The sequence below is a fragment of the Lygodium microphyllum genome, chromosome 5, assembly GCF_053477565.2.
Source record: "Lygodium microphyllum isolate KBCC chromosome 5, Lygodium_microphyllum_v1.1.10, whole genome shotgun sequence".
Classification (NCBI taxonomy): domain Eukaryota; kingdom Viridiplantae; phylum Streptophyta; class Polypodiopsida; order Schizaeales; family Lygodiaceae; genus Lygodium; species Lygodium microphyllum.
The window spans coordinates 168,086,327-168,106,898 of NC_141139.1; the positions used below are offsets into that span (position 1 = coordinate 168,086,327).

Consider the following 20,572-nt stretch of genomic DNA (forward strand, 5'->3'; position numbering starts at 1 on the left):
CCCAGGATAGTATATCTCCCTGCATCTGTTACATATACACATCGCACCACTTTATCACAGCCGACAGTTGTTCCCCTATCACAGCCGACATTTGTTTCCCTTTTGTAGCCATTATCTGGAGTACCAGAGCTACATATGCACATACACATATACGACACTTATCACACTCACAGCACCGTATTTTCAGTTTTCAGTTTTTAGCTTTTCATTCAGCACTTTTATTTTGGATAGCTGGACCTCATCAGTTGTATCACAGTTTGTCTCATAGGCCAGTTTTGGTCTTTAGAAGACGTTAATATAACTTTCTTTCTCTCTCTCTCTCTCTCTCTCTCTCTCTCTCTCTCTCTCTCTCTCTCTCTCTCTCTCTCTCCCTCCCTCCCTCCCTCCCTCCCTCCCTCCCTCCCTCCCTCCCTCCCTCCCTCTCTCTCTCCCTCTCTCTCTCTCTCTCTCTCTCAATAAATACAAGTTTTCAAGAACATAGGCAAGTCCATGATATTGTTCATTAAGAAACATGAGTCCCAAAGCAAATCGAGTGACATGTCTAAGTTGGATATCTTCTTACATTGATGGCTTGAAAAAAATGAAGAGGAGCTAAAAAATACTAAGTCTTAGGAGTAACATGTGGAAACTTAACCATGTCTTGAACAAGTATAGCTTCTTAGGCACCCCTGAGCAATGGAGATCCATAAATGAGGGGAGCCTCAAGCCACTCTTATTTTTAGTGGGCTCAATAATAAAACCAATTATTTGAGATAAGGTAACAAACTCAAGGACACCAAGTTGTGGGTTACATATATGAGCTCACACAAGATGGAGAAACCAAAAGACATATTTGATAGCATATGGTGTTGTCTCTATGCATTTATCAAGTGCATGAGTGTGTGTGCATGTGTGGCTACTCATTTCTTCAACAAGCAATCTCCTTGTTTCTAACAACAATGTCTATATTTGCAGTAGCAGTTTCCAACAATCCTTCATTTCACACCATATCCCCCCTCAAATGTGTATTCACATATATAAGCTTAGAGCATTTACTAATCTTTCTCATTGCCTCACTCTGTGATGTAAGTGCAGTGATAGAGGGTGAGGTTAGAATTGAGCTCTTGCCCTAACAATGAGATCTACCTATAGACTTTCCCAATGATCTTGACATCACCTAAAGTTATTTCCTTAACAATGAGATCTACCTAAAGACACTCTCAATCATCTTGATACCACCACCCAAGCCAACCTCACAGCTTATCCTATGGAAGGTACCTACATTAGTGAGTTGCAACTTGGAAGCAAAGAATATGGATTTGAAGGACTCACTTGCCAAAGTTCTTATACACTTGTTGGAGCTAGAGGGAAAGCTAGCATTAGAGGTGGATGTAGCTCATGAGTCATAAGAAGATTGAAGAAGAGTCGAATTAATTATATGCAAAGTGCGAGAGGATTCATAGAATGAAATTGAAACAAGGGAGGAAAATAAGTGAGGTGCGATGGACAATATCTTTTCGGTAGTTAATGAAGCCACATTACAAAAGAAGATTGCATCCCACACACATTTTGGAGGCCTCCTTAACAAGCGGTAAGATGAAACATAAGAGAAACTAGATCATGAAGACTTCCAAGGATGTTCAAAGTCATACATAGAAGATGACCAAGCAAGGAATAATCAAATGGGCCTGAGATGTGGATAAAAAATGAAGATAGACCAACACAACTCAAACCATCACTAGGTGAAATCACCAAGATGAAGGCAACAAGAAAAGAGGTCAAACTAGCTATTTATTGAGGTTGCAAAGTCATCATGAAGAGTTTAGAAAGCCAATGAGATGCTCTAGGGTCACGATATATCTAATAACTTTTCTAGCTTTAGCTGGTTTTTTTGGGGGAGCACCAATGGCACATAGTAGTGGATATTTATTTGTACCAATGGCACCTCAAAGCGGTTACATGTAACCAAAATCTTGATGAGTGTCACTTTGTCATATATATGTCTTTGAGATCTCTTAAGGGACTCTAATGTAACAGCCATGCGCACGCATAGATCTATGTATTATCCACAATCACTTGCTTATTTGGGGGCTTTAACAAAGGTATGTAGTATGAATTGAAATCCATATACCCTATGCAATAATAATAAGCATTTCGAATATTGGGTTTAATTATGTTTTAACCCCTTCGTCTAAGTTGTCATATTACTATCAACTTGTGGTCCTGAGTTGTTCTACCATCATCATATTACAAGGGAATTCGTGCATATACATCGCAAGTACTATATATACAACGCACATACTATAGAGCCTAATATCAACATGTTTTCTCGGCATACTCATAACAATAATAAACTTAATAAAAGAGGAGTTCAAGGTGTCAAATATATATCAATGCTTAAATAGCAATCGACAATACAGTCCAATGGTATTTTGTGCATTATGGTATACCTGAGCATAGAGCATAGAGAAAAATCATTGCCATTATATTGTAACACAACATATAGACTACCAATAAAACAGAACAGATATATCAATGCCAAAATGCACAAGAAAAAGCCGACACAAACCACATGCCTAATATAGAAGCCACTATCAGCAGTGGGGCACTAGCAGTAGCTCTTGTAGAATTGGAAGTATGGAATTGCAAAAATTGGATAGCAGCATTATAGACAAATCTAAAATCAAATGCGGCAGATAGGTATCTCCCTATTTAAACCAATTGTTCTAGTCATTCTAGAGTTTGTTCAAATCATTCTCCTTAGAAATAATCTAGCTTAATATCCCCTTTCAGTCAGAAGTCGTTCTCAAATCAAGTTGTACTCATATCTATGGTTTGCTACTAGTTTGTTATAATCCATCCCGAAATTGTAGCCTTTACTCTACTCATGTGGAGGACTCCTAAGGTCTTGGTGAAATTCACAATGAGTAATATGGCACAACTTTCTCTTTGCCATGCACCATCCCTTATATCTTATCTCATGCTTTTACACAACCTTTCGTGGGCATAAACCTTTACAACTCACCATACGCCATCCCTTCAACTATTTGCAATTATGAGGAGCCTCATATTAATAACATTACAATATACACCCTATAGTATTACACTTATATACCATTCCTTATCCCTCATTAAACCATTTCTTACAGGCTCACACTTGAAGACCTTACATATTTACATAGTTTACATCCTTAAAGCCTTACATGCCTCTACATTAGACCTTGCACTTACACCACAATGTACATCTTACACGTCTCTACACCATATATTAGACCCTTATAGTCTTACATAACACTACAACATCCCTTACACACACATGCACTACAATGTATATCTTACACATCTTTATAGCTTCTTTTCCACATATAGCCTTTTACACTTATACATGATTCATTTTACCTCATATACACATATAGACTTATAAACTGCAATTGTACACCATTCATTACATTCTATATATCCCTACATATCACATATACCATTACATTTCACACCCCATAGCATTTGCTAACATCATTACCATTAGACCATAGCTTGCACCCTCATAGATTTAAACCACACCTTCGAAAAGCATACCTTTACCACTCCCTTACATCCCTAAAGCTTTACATTACCATTTCCAAAAAATAATGTTACACAAATCTTTAGACCTTCCACTTATACAGTTGCTTTAGAAAATAATAATATTAGAAGGCTTTTCTTTGGTATGCACCACACCTTATACCACACACCTCACACCATGTATATCCCTTACACCTTGCACCATAGCCAGGTTGGGCCCTATCACTCTGTTGATGGCATCACGATTCATTTTGGAGAAGCACATGCTCCCTTTGTGCGAGATTTGGATACATTATAAATGCAAATACTTACCCCTTAGGTGCTTCTGCCCATAAATTTGATAATAACTAAAAGTTTATCAAAGTTGCTTGGTAAGTATGACCGAGCAACTACCATAAACTTTGGTCATAAACTTTGATAAACTCCCCTTGGTCATACTTACCCCTTAGGTGCTTCTGCCCATAAACTTTGATAATAACTTGTTTAGACAGAATACTCCATCACCCACAAATTTTATGACAAGGATTGTACAACAGTGGCCCATCAATGTATTACTAGTATTATCGAGCCATCGCAATGCAATTGATCCTTAATATATATCTCCTGTGTATATCTTTCTTTTATATCACGTCCATGTTGCTTGGGCTCTATTACGAGCTCATCACACCTTTTGAGAGCAAAGAAGTATTAGTTTTCTATTTGGAAACCCAAATTTGCTTTAAAACAGATGCAATTTAAACTTGGTTACGGTTTGCACCTTAAAATGACTATTCTAGATTATATTTTCCACCCAAAGGGAACCTTACTGAGATGGACAGTGACAAAACATATACATACAAAACATTTTGAAGTATAGACTATGCAAAATCTTCTCTTTAGAGAGCCCATATTTTATATCTACCTCCCGAACTCCCTAGAGCTGGAAACCTTTAATCTTTGGTTATAAATTTATTGACCATCTCAAAGCAAGGCGACTTGAAGCCATATTTCAACCAATTATATGTCCAACACATTGACATTTATAGGAGATAGAAGTCTCCAAGTTGGGACACTTGATGATAGAGCTTTTTGTGCCTTTTTCAAATGTACTTGAGCAAACATCATCTCCTTTGCATCTAAAGAACAAGCTTACCCAATCTAGCATTGTAGGCCCATCACCTTATGCTATCTATCTACAAATTGATCACTAAATGAATACGCAACATGAATAAATTCTTTTAAAGGAGACTTGTTCCACAATAGGGTTTGTGTCTAATTATATTTGCTATTTGCATGTAGACATAGAACATACAAAGTACACTGGTCATGCCAAAAACTAGCATCACTAAAGTTTTACAACATGCATTGGAGTTGCAATATTAAAATTTAGCTTAGAGTGCTAGCTCAAACCAAATGTTTGCTGAGACAAATTCTCATTATACAGCAATAGTGTTAGATCAGTTTTGTCAAGCATATCCCTTTATTTATGCTATATCTACTCATGTATAGATGGATAATTCAACTCCACAAGTAAATCAGAACCATTCTAACATGCCAAGTGGAAAGACTTCAGTTCCTTTTACTTCCTCAGCATGATTTACAAGTTCAGATGTTATCCAGGTGTATCTAGAGAATCTGTGGGCCTTCCTAACAATGTCAGAATCTCTGTTTTATTGCTGCTTAGAGAGAAGGATCGTTCATAGAGTACCATACTTTAGACAGTATTTCTCTATCCATCCACGTTATATACAGATCTCTGGTGTCCACATGGTATAGTTGAACAATGCACATGCATGCATGTTGCTGCTTTATGCTATAGCTACTTCTCTCTAGATGGATAAAATGATTACACAAGCAAATCTGAATAATTTTAACACAGCAAGTGGAAAGGCATTGTTTCCTTGTTCTTCCTCAAAGTTATTCAATTTTTGATATTCACCATGTGTGTAAACAGAGGCCTGAGCCTTTTTGACAATTTCAGAGTGTCATATTGTTGCTGCTTAGAGATGACAATAGGTCATAGAGTGACACATATTGGGGACCATTTCTACCCCCATCTGTTACACACACATACACATTATACACATATCTTTAAGTTAACATGCTACAGCTGTACAATACACATGCATGCATGTCACATGGAGCTGCAAAAAGAAGGAAACAAAGGCAAAACAACCCAAGACAAGACAAGACAGGAAGGAGGGGAGGAGGGCAAGGGCAGGGAATCAAAGAGACAAGGGAGGGAGAAAGTGAGGAAAAGAAGAGGAGGGAGGAAAGGGGGCACGGGGGAGAGAGGCAGCAAGATGTATGTAAGTTTACACATATTTCAATTGTTTAACAGTCTATGGATGTACACAAGCATGCATCATTTGTATGTAATGCACAATTGATGCACACTTGCATTTAGTGAATCCACACGCATGCAAGCAGATGGCAAGGCAATGGAACACAAGGAAAGGCAAAGGAGGTAAGAGAAGGGAGAAAGGGGGGAAGGTGAGGTGACAAAGAACAGGAAAGGGAGAAGCAAGGTCGGAGGGAAGGAGGAAGGGGAAGGCTGTTGGGATAAATGAAGGAAGAAGGAAGTGCATAGACCCTGTGCTGAAACATGCCTCATGTCTAGGTAATGTCAATTTTGTTTAACTCGTGTTCTACCATGTTCCCAACTTTACACAAAACACCGCAGTTCCATCATTTGATTGTTAAGGTTTAACTATGACCTTTCACTCCTTTAAATTCAGCAGCCTAAAGTTCAGACACTAAGTCAAGGTTGATAAATTCTGCAGTTGAAATTGAATGAATGAAAAGAAAAAAGTATATATTTCCTTCGCTATAATGACATTCTGTACAGAAGTAAGTCCATCTGCTGCCTGTTATTTCCTCTGGCACTACTTATCCACCTGTCCTATCACGTATTCTCTCTGGTGCAGATGATCCAGTTCTCTCTTCATACTCTTTCTCCAGCTTCTGAAAATTTTGAAACACACCGACCCACAGAATGTTACTGGGAAAGCACTCTGAAATTTTTACAGCATGCTTTGTCTAAGCATACAATCAGCCACCAAACCAAGCTCTCTACTACTTTTCCATAACTCAATGCACAACTTGGTTCTATAAGCTTTCATAAAAAGCCCCATTGCAAACCTACCTCCAATGCTGGAACAATTGTTTGAACAACCTCTGGTGTCATTCGTTCAAAATATAGTTTGGACTGCACATCAGGTCTTTTGTTAATCTCTCTCTCTCTCTCTTTTTTTTTTTCGTAAATCTCTCTCTCTCTCTCTCTCTCTCTCTCTCTCTCTCTCTCTCTCTCGCACCGAATAGGGGGGCGTGGCCTATGAGACGGGGCAGAGGACTGTACAGGAGACCCCGATACGTGTGGCAGTTTGGAACTGCAACGGCTCTCTATGGTCACGACCGGACAGACTTGAGGAGATTTTACCCGACCATGATGTTATATGCCTCACAGAGACACATGAGAGCCCAGAGAGAGGGCTTCCACGCATTACAAGATTTGAGTGGGTATCTGCATACCGGGCTACTACTAGGCAGAGTACATCTAGGGGCTCAGGAGGGGTGGCAGTTCTATTCCGTCAGGGGATACAGAGACATATCCAGTTAGTGAGACGAGATGAGGAGGCCAGTTACATATGGATCAGAGTGCAGATATCAGATGAGAGATGGATCTATATGGCAGTATGCTACTTTTCACCACAAGGGTCCAGATATGCTACTACGCAGGGTGATATTCAGGCCAGAGATTCCCCCTCCCCTTATTCACAGCTCTCAGAGGACATTATTCTGTATTCTAGTTTGGGTGAGGTCTTCCTTATGGGGGACTTCAACGGGCACACACAGAGCCGACAGTGTGAGAGTTTTGATATGGAGCAGCCAGAGATCATGAGAGCATTAGACCCTGAGGAGTTGGGGATCAGTCGGGAGTCAGCAGATACTGGGCCAGACGCCACAGGGTATGGAGGGCATTTACTTGAGCTTGGTAGTAGACATCATCTCGTTATTTATAACGGGATGGCACGATGGCCATATTCAAGAGGTCTTACATGCTTCCCACACGGGGGGAGTGAGAGTACTGTAGATTATCTGCTCAGACCGATCGATGGGATGCATACTATCGAGTCCTTCGGCCTTGGGAGACTTCCACTCGGTGCCGATCACACCTTTCTCAGTTTCTCACTCCTCACCTCATTACCATCACCACCTGCAGATATCATACCCCACATGCATACTACCATACACTTCACTCTTGAGCTCTCACATGTTTACTCACAGTATCTGGAGGAGCACATCACGTCACTTGATCCATACGCACCCCTTGATACACTGACCACTGATATCACACGCATTCTGCATGATTCTGCTACACTCACTTTTCCACATCACACATACACGCATCCCCCTCGGACCGGTACCATGCCACAGAACAGGTGGTATGATGATGAGTGCAGAGATCTACGTCGACAACTACACGATTTGGAGGCCAGAGGAGAGATCACACACAGACAGGCGCAGAGACGCATGCACCGCTTGACCCGCCGTAAAAAGCGGGAATGGGAGGAGAGATATTGGGATATATACCACCTTCTTATGAGCAGAGATTGTGCAGAGGCATGGAGGCAGATCAGAGAACCACGCTCACCCACACCGATACATGACCCTGCAGTATGGCATGGATACGCACAGAGTTTATATCATGTATCCGCACAGCCGCTGATACCCACACCATGTACACCGAGACCGGGTATTTCATCCTTTTTCACCACTAGTATGGTGAAACATGCTATCTCACGGTTACAGTATGGCCGCGCTCGTGACCTTCAGGCAGAGCATATTATATATGGCAGAGACACATTGGCTCCACTCATTGCTCACCTCTTCAACCGTGCATCATCTGAGAGGTTCCCTGACTCGTGGACAGAGCACACCATTGTACCTATTCACAAGTCAGGGGATCCTATGGATCCTAACACATATAGGACCATCATGATTGGGCCAGTTTTGGCCAAACTTTTGGCACGGTAATGGAGGAGGAGCTCAGCACGCTGGCAGAGAGAAAGTGCATGCGCACACCCGGACAGGCAAGGTTCAGGCGGGCATTTTCTACCATAGACCACATCTTCACTCTCCGTTGTCTGATCGACCAGACACGAGTGAAGAAACAGAGATTGTATTGTTGCTTTGTGGATTTCCGCAAAGCCTTTGACATGGTTCCGAGAGAGAGGCTTTTCAGACGCCTACTTGATCTGGGGGTGGATGATGACATGATGTGGGGTATTTATGCACTATACGAGCGGGTTACTGGCAGAGTCTGATGTCCGGGAGGTATATCAGATCCCCTTGTGAGCACCATTGGTGTGAAACAAGGATGCCCACTCTCACCGACTCTATTTGGGCTATACATTGATGAGATAGCAGAGTTTATTCAACAGCGAGCCGGTGGAGGTATAGATCTCAGTGGAACCACAGTTCATATCTTACTATATGCAGATGACATTGTGTTGGTCTCAGATTCAGCTCAGGGATTACAGCAGCATTTATTAGCATTGGATGATTTTTGCATACAGAGAGGCATGACAGTGAACCTTGGTAAAACCAAGGTTCTTATATTCCATACATCAGCTCAGATACGCAAACAAAGTATTTTCATGGCAGCAGGAGGAAGTATTGAGGTCACTGGATCATATGTATATTTGGGAGTCACCTTTACAGCAGCTTCAGGGACTTTCTCGATGACACAGGCAGCTCGTGACCGCCTCACTAGAGGATACTCAGCATTGGCTCTTATGGAGCGACAGTGTCATCAGGCACATTTCCAGGAGCCCCGCACCAAGGGGTGGCTCTTTGATACTCTAGTCACTCCAGCACTGATGTATGGAGCAGCTATATGGGGGCCAGGCCTTGCCGATTATGTATGGACATTGATGGAGAGACCTCAGGTGATCATGATATCTAGATTGATTCGCAGCAAGGCCTCAGTCCCACATGACATTGTGCGAGCAGAGCTTGCCACACCGCCCATGCTAGTCGAGGCATTATTTCAGACAATCTGCTTCCTACACAGATTTCAGGATATGGACAGAGATCGCATTGCATACAGAGCATATATGGCATCTCAGGAGATGGCTCGAGTGGGGGATACCACATCATGGTATGCACATACTAGAGCTTGGTTTGACAGACATGGGCTGGACATTGATAGACTCCCACCTCTTCTATATGATACTCAGGCTCCCACTTACACCCTCTCTCTCTCTGAGAGGAACAGAGTCATCAGACAGGAGATATGGCATATTTATATACAGAGGACATGGGTCAGCCCTGCACAGCCACTGCCATCGAAGATGGCACATTATTATACACAGTTCTTGAGCATATCAGAGCAGGGATTCATAGAGATTCCGAGATATATGCAGATCTATATGCCACATCGATTGAGAGTTCTTATTGGACAGCTCACGGTATCATCACATCAGCTTATGATTGAGAGTGGCAGAGCCAGTGGCATCCCACGGGAGGAGAGGATATACCCTCTTTGCAGATCAGAGGTGGAGAGTGAGGAGCATTTTGTTCTCAGATGCCCGACATACTCAGAGTTGAGATCTAGATACACATTGAGCAGCTCACTTCAGGGATGTATGACTGATATGGATCAGAGATCATTTGGCCGTTTTCTGGGAGAGGCATGGCACATCAGAGAGCAGAGCACACAGCGAGTCCCAATCAGAGAGGGGCCCACCCAGACGACTATTACACAGTTCTTTCAGACAGACAGAGTGAGAGCTACTGTACCAGCCTCCAGCCAGACCCCCGGGCTCACACTACAGCAGGCTGAGAACCAGCGTACCCGACGCCGCACGAGGATCCGTGGGTTTCGGACCCCACAGCCACATCGACAGGAGATCCGGAGGATTCTTGATCTACATCGACAGCAGACTGAGATCCGACGACACTCGACACATTGGATCTCAGATCTCCAGTTTGCTCTTTCTCCACCGCCGATGTACCACATCCTGCATCCAGGAGGGATTACCTGCTATTAGCGACTTCGACGACTGCTACTACATCCCAGGATAGTATATCTCCCTGCATCTGTTACATATACACATCGCACCACTTTATCACAGCCGACAGTTGTTCCCCTATCACAGCCGACATTTGTTCCCCTTTTGTAGCCATTATCTGGAGTACCAGAGCTACATACGCACATACACATACACGACACTTATCACACTCACAGCACCGTATTTTCAGTTTCCAATTTTTAGCTTTTCATTCAGCACTTTTATTTTGGATAGCTAGACCTCATCAGTTGTATCACAGTTTGTCTCATAGGCCAGTTTTGGTCTTTAGAAGACGTTAATATAACTTTATTTCTTTCTTTCTTTCTGTGTGTGTGTGTGTGTGTGTGTGTGTAGGCCTCCAAATGGGCAGTTTTATCAAGGTGGCAAAGACATAATAGAGGCATTCAAAAAGCTTAAGGAGTAAGTTATTTTTGGGTCATGTTATATTTAGCAACTTTTATAGCTTTAGCAGTTGGTTTTCTTTTTGTGCCAATGGCCTCATGCAGTGGGTTTCTTTTTGTGCCAATAGCACCCCGAAGTGGGTTGTAACTAAAATCTTGATGCATCTCTCTTTTTTCCTATACGCTTTTGAGGCGTCTAAAAGCATGTTAATACAAAACTCTCCCTTTTTTCAACAATGAGTAATTGTATTAATCACAAGAGAAATACAAGAGTCGTGGCAGAGTAGTAGAGAGAAGATCCTTGAGCCTAGCAATGTGACTTTGAACCCTAGAGGCGGAATCAAAGACAAGGTATTCCAGGTGACTTAGTTGTGCCAACAGCCCCAAAATCTAAGAAAATGAAACACAATCTTCATGTTTGGCTGCATACAAGTGGGATCTTTTGCCTTTTGGAAGACCCAATCAGAGGGACGCAGCAAAGGTCCCACCACAACACTCCAAATGTCAAACAGGAGAGGGTCCAGAATTTCCTAGCTAAAGGGCACAAGATAAATCTATGGCAAGGAAGATTCTACACTAGTAGCGCACACACACACACACACACACACACACACTCACTCTCTCTCTCTCTCTCTCTCTCTCTCTCTCTCTCTCTCTGACCTTCCACTTGGTGGACATTCAAAGGAAGAGGCATAGTATTCTACTCGAAGACAAACCACCACCAGATTGCCTCAGAACAACATTGATGTCAATGCTGATTGTACCAAGCCCTGAAAACAGAGAGCATGTGGGAATAAAATACAAGCAAACACCGCTCTTTGTCTAACATCCCATCATGCACTTGAAAGGCAAACCAGCTCCAAGATTTGCACTACCAAACTACATCGTTGCATGTAGAAAGCCTCACTCAAGCCTCCACATCCACCACACTTATGGATGGATGAGGCCAAAATAGCCCCTCTCCACCACTTGGAGATGCTCCCTCTTTGGCACTAGACAGTCACGAGGGATGATGGCACACTAGGGCTAGAAGACTGATTCCATGGTCACCAAGGCATCGGTCAAGCAACTAGAATCTATATCAATACTTGTGGATGATGGAGAGTCGATAAAACCCTTGCCCTTGGTTTCCTTCTGCTTCCCAAATATCATTAGGTTCTTGCAGTCCTTTCAAAGACAAACCTTCATAGGCTAGAAGAAGTATTACCCCTTCTTCTTCTTCATGGCATAGGGAGGGCAGACTGCATGTTGCAAAGCTGGTCCTAGATCTAGCTAACCCGAAGAGGAGAGATTGAATGTTGTCAATAGACTCGAATTGGATGGTTTGAAGCTGACCATAGAATATAGCCACATGCATGGTAGATGGATCCTCACACATAAGTTTTAGCTTCTTCCACCTCGAAAGTTACCCCATAAATGGTGACGACCACTAGAACTTCCTTCAAGATACAGCTAAGAAGTGCTAACTATGCTTTAACATCGTATCTCAATGGAGGTTTACTTCCTCAAATTTGTCTTTGTCCCAACCAGATGGAAAAGGAGATGGTCATCAAGAACCATAAGTCAATCTTGAAACAAGGTATCACAATCGATTTTGCACAAACCAACCTTTCATAACCATACTTCAAGTTAAACAAACAGAACTTTTGAGCTTATCGTTAGCAGAAGAACACAAAGGAGCCATTCAATGATGAAATGGTGAAAGGAGTGAAGAAATGGGTATGAAAGAGTACTTGGAGCACTGATGGTCAATTCACCCAAAAAACAAAGGTTCAATAGTTCAAGCAAAAAACAAGAAACAAACATGAGGTGAAAACAAGTCCCATAAGCAATGCAACATGTGCAATGGCTTCAACGATTGTAAAAGGTCAATGTCAAGGTCACCCGACTTAAGAAACGTGAATCAACTAGAAATGGCAAACACAATAGGCCCTAGATTAGACGGCAAGGACCAGAAAAAGGATCATGACAAGTAGAAACAAGTCGAAGAAGCAATAGTTGAAACAAAACAAAACATAATTGCCACATCATCAATAGTCAAATCAAAACAAAACATAAGTGCTATGTCAACAATAGAATATCACTCACCAACATAGTGGGATAAACTCAACAAACTAAACACAAAGAGAAATGTCAAGACCAACAAATGCAACTAGGCGCAAATTGTTGAGCTAAAAATGCATTAGCTTGAATTAAACAACCCCAAAACATGCTTAATTAGTGAAGAAAACCTTGTATTTAAAAAGAAACGCGATCCTAGGGAGTTATTGTGTCCCACATGCAAAACCCTAATGTAGGTGCCCCAAACTTTATATAAATAGGCATGCAACCCACCATTCTCCCTCAATCTCGTTTTTGCACGTTTCCGGAGCCATAACTTTGCTACCCACATCCCATTTGCGGAGGACATTGCGGTTAGAGCTTCCACCAGCCACTTGCTAACATTTGGCACTTGATTCTAGCCTTCAGCATGCGGTTGCTGCTGTCACCAGCTGTGTGGAGCTATCATCTACTATCGGGAGTTGTCGCCCACTGTTGGATGTTGTTGCCACACCTGTTGTCTATTGTCGCCAATGTTGAGAAACCCTTCACCCGCAGTTTGCGTTTTTGCGTTCTGCGTTTTGCGTTTTGCGTTTTGCGTTTTGCGTTTAGGGTTTGTAGCCCCAAAAAGGGGTGCCATCCTAGATTGACTGTGCCTATTTATAGGCCACTCTCATTCATTCCTCACGGCTGATTCATTCAGTCCGTCACCTCTTCTCTCCAGCCTCTCCACTACCGTCACACACCTTCACGAGGACATTGCGGTTCGTCGTTCGTGGTTGTCTTCATCATCTTCCTTGTGCTACGGCACCCTTGTTCCCTTGTATCACATTCACTCCATGATTCAGATCTTCATCATTCCATTCATCAGAGTTTTGTCTCTCTTCTCTTCTCTTCTCCATGTTTGCCGAGTTCACTCTGTGTTCCTCCCCGCAAACCCTACTGTCCCGCTGGTACGTCATCTTTTGACATGGTATCAGAGCTGGATCCGCTCATCTAGCAGCGAAGATCCTCCACTCCAATGAAGGCAAAGACCGGTGGCGAGTTCGGCATCCACTTCTCTTCTTCTTCCGCTGCATCAAAATCTCGTTTTTGCAGGTTTCATGTGTTTTCAGCTTGCTGCCCACACCCCTTTCGCGGAGGACATCGCAGTCCAAGCTGGCCATTGCTGTCTACAACAGTCTGGCGCCTGTTTCCAGCCTATCACACACTGTTCGAAGCTGATTTCAAGAAATTGACTGCTGCTACTGTTTTTTTCCTGCGTTTTTAGTCTTTCTCTCTGCTACAGGCTGTCCTACCTGCGTTTTTAGTCTTTCTCTCTCCTGCTGCCTACGTTTTTAGTCTTTCTCTCTCTTGCAGGCACAAAGTTCGACATTCCTCCTCTACATCGCATGCTTTCATCATCTTTGTACTAGGGCACTTGGGCAAGTGAACAATTTCCCCACGAGGGACACTGCCCAAGTGGCACCTGTTGCATGAGCATTCTTTAGCATGTAGTATTGCATCTCCACCTCACTCTTCTCTTGTTCCCCTTTTTGGGCCTAAGAGGGGGTGTTGAGAAACCCTTCACCCGCAGTTTGCGTTTTTGCATTTCTGCATTTTGCATTTAGGGTTTGCACCCCCAAAAAGGGGCACCATCCTAGACTGACTGTGCCTATTTATAGGCCACTCTCTCAAGCATTCCTCACAGCTGATTCATTCAATCCATCACCTTTTCTCTCCAGCCTCTCCACTACCCTCACACCCCTTTAGGAGGACATTGCAGTTTGTGATTCGTGGCTGTCTTCATCATCTTCCTTGTGCTACAGCATCCTTGTTCCCTTGTATCACATTCACTCCATGATTCAGATCTTCATCATTCCATTCATCAGAGCTTTGTCTCTTTTCTCTTCTCTTCTCCATGTTTGCCGAGTTCACTCTGTGTTCCTTCCCACAAACCCCCTACTGTCTCGCTGGTATGTCATCTTTTGACAGCCAAGATTTTCTCTCTCCTCTGAATGCCGCATTTGCAACTTCTCACTACCGCCTAACATTCTCTCACCTTTGACATTTGCATTTGTATCTAATAGCTGTCACCTAGTTTTTCTCTCTCCTCAAGTACCTGCGTTTTTAGTCTTTCTCTCTCTTCCATTGCCGTCTACATCAAATCTAGCCTTCCTTGGCTACGTTTACTCGTGTTCAACACTCGGAGGCTGCCTTTGCTACAATTCGTGATCCATTCAAAGTATGACACTCTACAACTCATAACCTCTGCCTTGATCCCAAAGATATGACAGTTCAAGATTCAATATTCACTGCACAGTGTGTTTGTTGTATGAGCAATGTATATTCATTATTCATTCACTTTATTATTCACTGTGTTCACTGTCTTTGAGTTACCCTAACCCTAGCCCTAACTGTATTTTGAGTTTACCAATCTATGCCTTGTCATATGATTGGTTTCGTGCTTTTTGCTTTTAGAGCATTTCTTCACATGGTATTAGAGGTAGGTACTCTCTGAGAAACCTTAGCCTCCAATCGAAAAGCTCATTTGCAAAAGTAGGAACAATAGAAGGGTTAAATGTCCTCAAACACATTCACAAGATCGCTCCAATCTCCATAACCAAATATGCACAGAAACAATTAGAAGTGGGCCTTCCGGCTTACTATTGCCAAATTTGACATGGGCGGAGAACCATCAGACTACCATGAAGTCCACAAACCATATCAAATTTTTGCCGTTGAATATGATCTCATCCTTATGCATAGGGCTCAGCAGGAGGTTGAAGGTGAGCTTGAGTTTTCTCCTTAAGATTCAGTGTACAAAACTAATGATCCCACAAGACCTTCGAAATCTCCACTACAAATTGATCATCTACAAGTGGAACTTGACTCAAATTACACATCACTTCACAATACTACTTTTCTCCAATGCCACGTATGAACCCTATTATTTCAAATTCTATGGCAACTGATTCTTTATTTTCTGTTGGATTGGGAGATGCTCATCAAGAAGGGACTCTTCAAAACAAGCTTTGATTTGTGAGTAATGAGGAAAATAGGTATTTCTTCATGAACTCAAAGCTAGGTAAAAAGCTAAAAGAAGAACTTGTAAGTATTCTTGCCCTTATTTTTCCTTCAAATGATTTTATTTCTCATGGTCAATATGAAGTAGGTGCATCTTCATCTAGTGCATTTAATGGACAAAAGAAACCTACAATGTTTCCCACAACAACATCTATCACAAATACATTTGGGCTCCCGCCCATCCCTCCCTCATCTTCCGTTGCACATTCCTTTCAGCCTCCATTAAGTGAACCACATTATCCACTATCACACACCACACCGGGGGGTTCTGCACATTTAAGCACAACCTTTAGGATCTTTACATACCCGTTTTCAAGTGGTGTACGTGTGACGGAGACTCAACCTCCCACATACACACTTTTGAGTTTTCCCCCTCCAAGGCATTTTTCAAGTGAATTGTTTGGTATCACAATTTGCCTCTATGGCATTACCTCGTGGATCATCCAATCATTCTATAGTGCCCCAATCAACATTTGGACAAGGCTATCATGTCTCAGTGCCTTCATCTACACCTGTGGTATCATATGGACCTATGTCTGTTTCGGTACATCCACAGCAATCAGCACTCATTGAACATCAACAACCCATTTTTGCCTATCCATCTTTACTCCCTCCTCCTTATCCACAACCACCACCACTATCTTATCCTCCATCTTATTCCATCTATCCATCTTTCCAAACACCTCATGGTTCTAGTTCCTCATCCACCAAGCATGCTTTTAATTACAAGATTCGTTCAAATGGGTCAAACTACACTACTTGGTCAAATTTGATGAGGCATGTCTTAGACTCTCCAAACCTATGGGATTTAGTGCAGATGTTGGTATCCCAACCTTCTTCCATACGAGGTCGTCTACTCATGGAAGGCTCATAATGCCTCCGCTATTATCGAGCTTATGCAAGGCTTATTGCCTACGTTTCTCTCTCAGCTTCAACACTTCGACTTAGCATTTAAGCGTTGAGAACACTTGGCTGACCGCTATGCGGCTTCGAATAGGACCTATTGCACTAATTTGAATCATGAACTCCAAAATTTCAAAATCACAAACAAGGATGACTTAAAAGTCAAGTTGGATGAGTATCGGTGCCTCCTCGCCGAGTTCTCAACAACTAAGTCTCCCAAGTCCTCTGATGAAGAAGTTACTCTGTTCCTTAACAAGCTGCCAAGAAAATATTTCCATTTGTGTACCAAGTGATTTCACAACCTCAAATGCCTACATTTTATGAGTTTGAGTATCAATTGTTGCATTACATACGATAGTTCGATCAATTTCATAACACGCCCTCAATAGAGGGAACTCTTGTTGCACCCTAGTTGGATAGGTACACAACCCAAATCCAAGAATCTGACCCCTGCACCCTAGTTGGGTAACCCCCAACAAGGGAAGTAAGGTGGTGACAACCCTCAACAAAGGCAATGGAGAGGTCAAACCCACACTACCACCGGTCCGTCATCACAGTCAGTGAACTACTCTACTCCAGAGGGTTTGTCTAATTGGTTTGCAAAGGCCCACATCATCTCCTTAGAGACATAGGATGCAAGTCTTGTTCACATCTGCGAGTTGCCTCTTGATGAGGTGCCTACAAAGGCCCACTCATGAAAGCCGAGCACGTCAATACCTATTTGGCTTGTGGACAGTGGAGCTACCCATCACATGACTCCTAGAGCAAACATTTTTCTTTCTTGAGCCCCTATAGTCGGGAGTGTTTGTGTAGAAAATAACTCCTCCGTCACGATTCAAGCCTAGGGTCCAATCAATTTTCCCACTAACCTGGGTCTAAATCTCGCTATGGTAGATGATATCTATCATGTTCCTCAGCTTGGGGTGAACTTGGTCATTTAGTAGCTTTGCCAATTGGAGCAAGCAGTTTTCTTCGTAGCGACCACAATCAAGGTCCTACACTCTCAGATTGGTTTAGTGATTACTTGCGACGGCAAGGCACAGCCTAATGGCCTTCACCACACGATCCACTTTCTAGGAAGCCAACTACCGATGATTCAAAGTTCCATCGCTTCTAGACTTTGGCCACCACACGAAAGCCTACAGACTCCGAGTGCCTTTGGCATTTTCGCTTTAAGACAACTTGGCTATGACTCTCTCTATGAGCTATCGCATTAGGGGATGGTTAAGGACCTTCCTCCCCTAAAACTATCTTAAGAGGTCTATAAAGCATGTCAGCTAGATAAGCACCATTGTACACCCTTTCCTCAGCAATCTATCACTCATGCTACAGAACCCCTTAGGCTCATTCATGTTGATCTTTGTGGTCACACATCCACTGCCGCCCTAAATGGCGCACTGTACTTCTTTTTTATAGTGAATGATTTCTCTAGATACATGTGGGTGTACTTCCTCAAGCAGAAGTCTAATACCTTTACTTATTTCAATGCTTGGGTGTTGTTGATTCATAACCAGATTGGTCATTGTATGGGTACTATGAGGAGTGATTCTGGTGGCGAGTTTACCTTCCACAAGTTTTCCGAGTTTCTACAAAAGCAAGGTATTGCAGGCCAACTCACCTCTACCAACTCCCTTGCACTAAAGGGAGTCGTAGAGTGTAGGAACCGAACTATCCAAAATATAGCACACTCTATGCTATCCGCAATAGATCTCCTTGAGCGCCTTTGGGTCAAGGCTGTTAACACTTCAGTGTACATCCTTAACCGATGCTCAATAGCAGCAATCCCTAAAAAGACTCCATACAAGGCATTCTTTGACTCTCGGCCTATTATTTCTCACTTCAGATTTTTGGGTAGTTGTGCTTACACACTATATAAATGACAAGATAAGAAAGCTCATTCTCGAGCAGATCTCTTGATTTTTGTGAGCTATTCTTCTAAAGAAAAAGCTTATCATTTGTTCGATCTTCGGACAAACAAAGTGATCGTTAGAAGGGACGTCGTCTTTACTGAGGGGGATATCGTGTAGTCCTCTACATTGGACTCTTCGTCCTCACCTTCGCTCACATCAATTGAGATCATGCCTACTTAACCAAGTCTATTGCATGCTTCTGACCTTCCTGCAGATACGTCAAGTCCCACACCTCCTCTGCGAGACCCGTTATCTCACTAGTACCAGCAGACCATGCGGGATTTGAGGATCCTTCCACCGAATCTCACTCTAGAGGGCCCTAAAAGGTTTCCTCGGCTCACCCCTCATGCTTTGTATGCATCATTGTTTACAATTGATTTCATTGCACATCTTGGGCCAAACAATTGACGAGAGGCTCTCCAGGACCCTCTATGGCGTGAGGCCATGGAAAAGGAACTTACCTGTATTGGCCGAAATGAAACTTGGACCCTAGTGGATTGTCCTTGTCACAAGGTCATCGGGACGAAGTGGATCTTTAGGACCAAACTAAAGGCTACTAGTACTTTAGAAAAATGCAAGGCTCGCCTTGTACTACAAGGTTTTAGGCAAAAGCACAGCATTGACTATGAAAAAAACTTCATACCTACTGCTCTGTTGATATCTTTTCGTCTATTGGTTGCACTCGCTGCTCACCACGGTTGGCCAATCTATCAAATGGACGTTAAAAGTGCCTTTTTAAATGGTTATTTGGAGAAATTCTTTGTGAAGCAGTCTCTTGGCTTTTCTTCAACTAACCAATATGACAAGGTATTTCACTTACGGAAAGCTCTTTATGGACTAAACCAAGCACCAAGGTCTTTGTACTACAAAATGGATGAGTTTTTACGGACTCATGGATACCATTCTATCCCCTATGACCCAAATCTAAACGTATGCACCACTAGTGCAAGGGTCAACTATATCTTGTTATATGTAGATGATATACTACTCGCTCGTTCAAATTTTGCAGCTCTCGCAGAAATTAAGGCACAACTTTGCACTACCTTTGAGATGACATTGTTGTCTTATTTCTTGGGAATGGAGATTGTTGGATCCAAGAAAAATATCTTTCTATCACAACAAAAGTATATCCTACAGCTGGTGGAACAATATTGCATTGATCAAATATGGCCAGTGGCCATGCCTCTAGAACCCATTGTCCATCTACACAAGGATACCTCAGGTTTGTTTTTTGATGCTCATACCTATTGTTCTATTGTGGGAAAATTACTTTGGTTGATTCATACTACGCTAGATCTTGCATTCTCAGTTAGTTTGTTTACTTAGTATTTGAATATACATAGAATATCTCATTGGACTGCTTGTCTTCGTGTGTTAAGATATTTAAGGTATACCTATAATTTTGGACTAACTTACGGACATGGTTTATGCCTGTAGGGGTATATTGATTCTAACTAGGAAGGAGATCCTGACACCCGGCATTCTCATAGAGGCTACCTCTACACCTTGGGCATGGCTCCCATCTCTTAGGCCAGCCATAAGCAAGAGATGGTGGCAGTTCCCACGCCTGAGGCAAAGTATCGAGCTCTCTTTGATGGCACTACGGAGGCCATCTATTTGAGGAACTTGCTGATTGCGCTTCAATTCCCTTGCAAGT

At 42.5% G+C, this 20,572-nt stretch overlaps 1 protein-coding gene across 3 annotated transcripts in view; it reads right to left on the bottom strand.

Annotated features, from left to right (window-relative positions):
* Positions 1 to 3,690: 3,690 nt before the first annotated feature.
* Positions 3,691 to 20,572, bottom strand: part of LOC148036666 (peptide deformylase 1B, chloroplastic/mitochondrial-like) — a 39,758-nt gene continuing 22,876 nt past the window's right edge. Inside the window, exons 5-6 of one of the 3 annotated variants that reach the window (XM_087678708.1) lie at positions 6,665 to 6,727; positions 6,152 to 6,483 (exon numbers count right to left, since the gene is read on the bottom strand). In XM_087678708.1, the coding sequence (XP_087534834.1) occupies positions 6,409 to 6,483; positions 6,665 to 6,727 (138 nt within the window). In that variant the 3' untranslated portion in view covers positions 6,152 to 6,408. Of the gene's footprint in view, positions 4,208 to 6,149; positions 6,484 to 6,664; positions 6,728 to 20,572 lie in introns of those variants that run through there. The other 2 variants (XM_087678710.1, XM_087678709.1) reach the window with 2 other exon arrangements.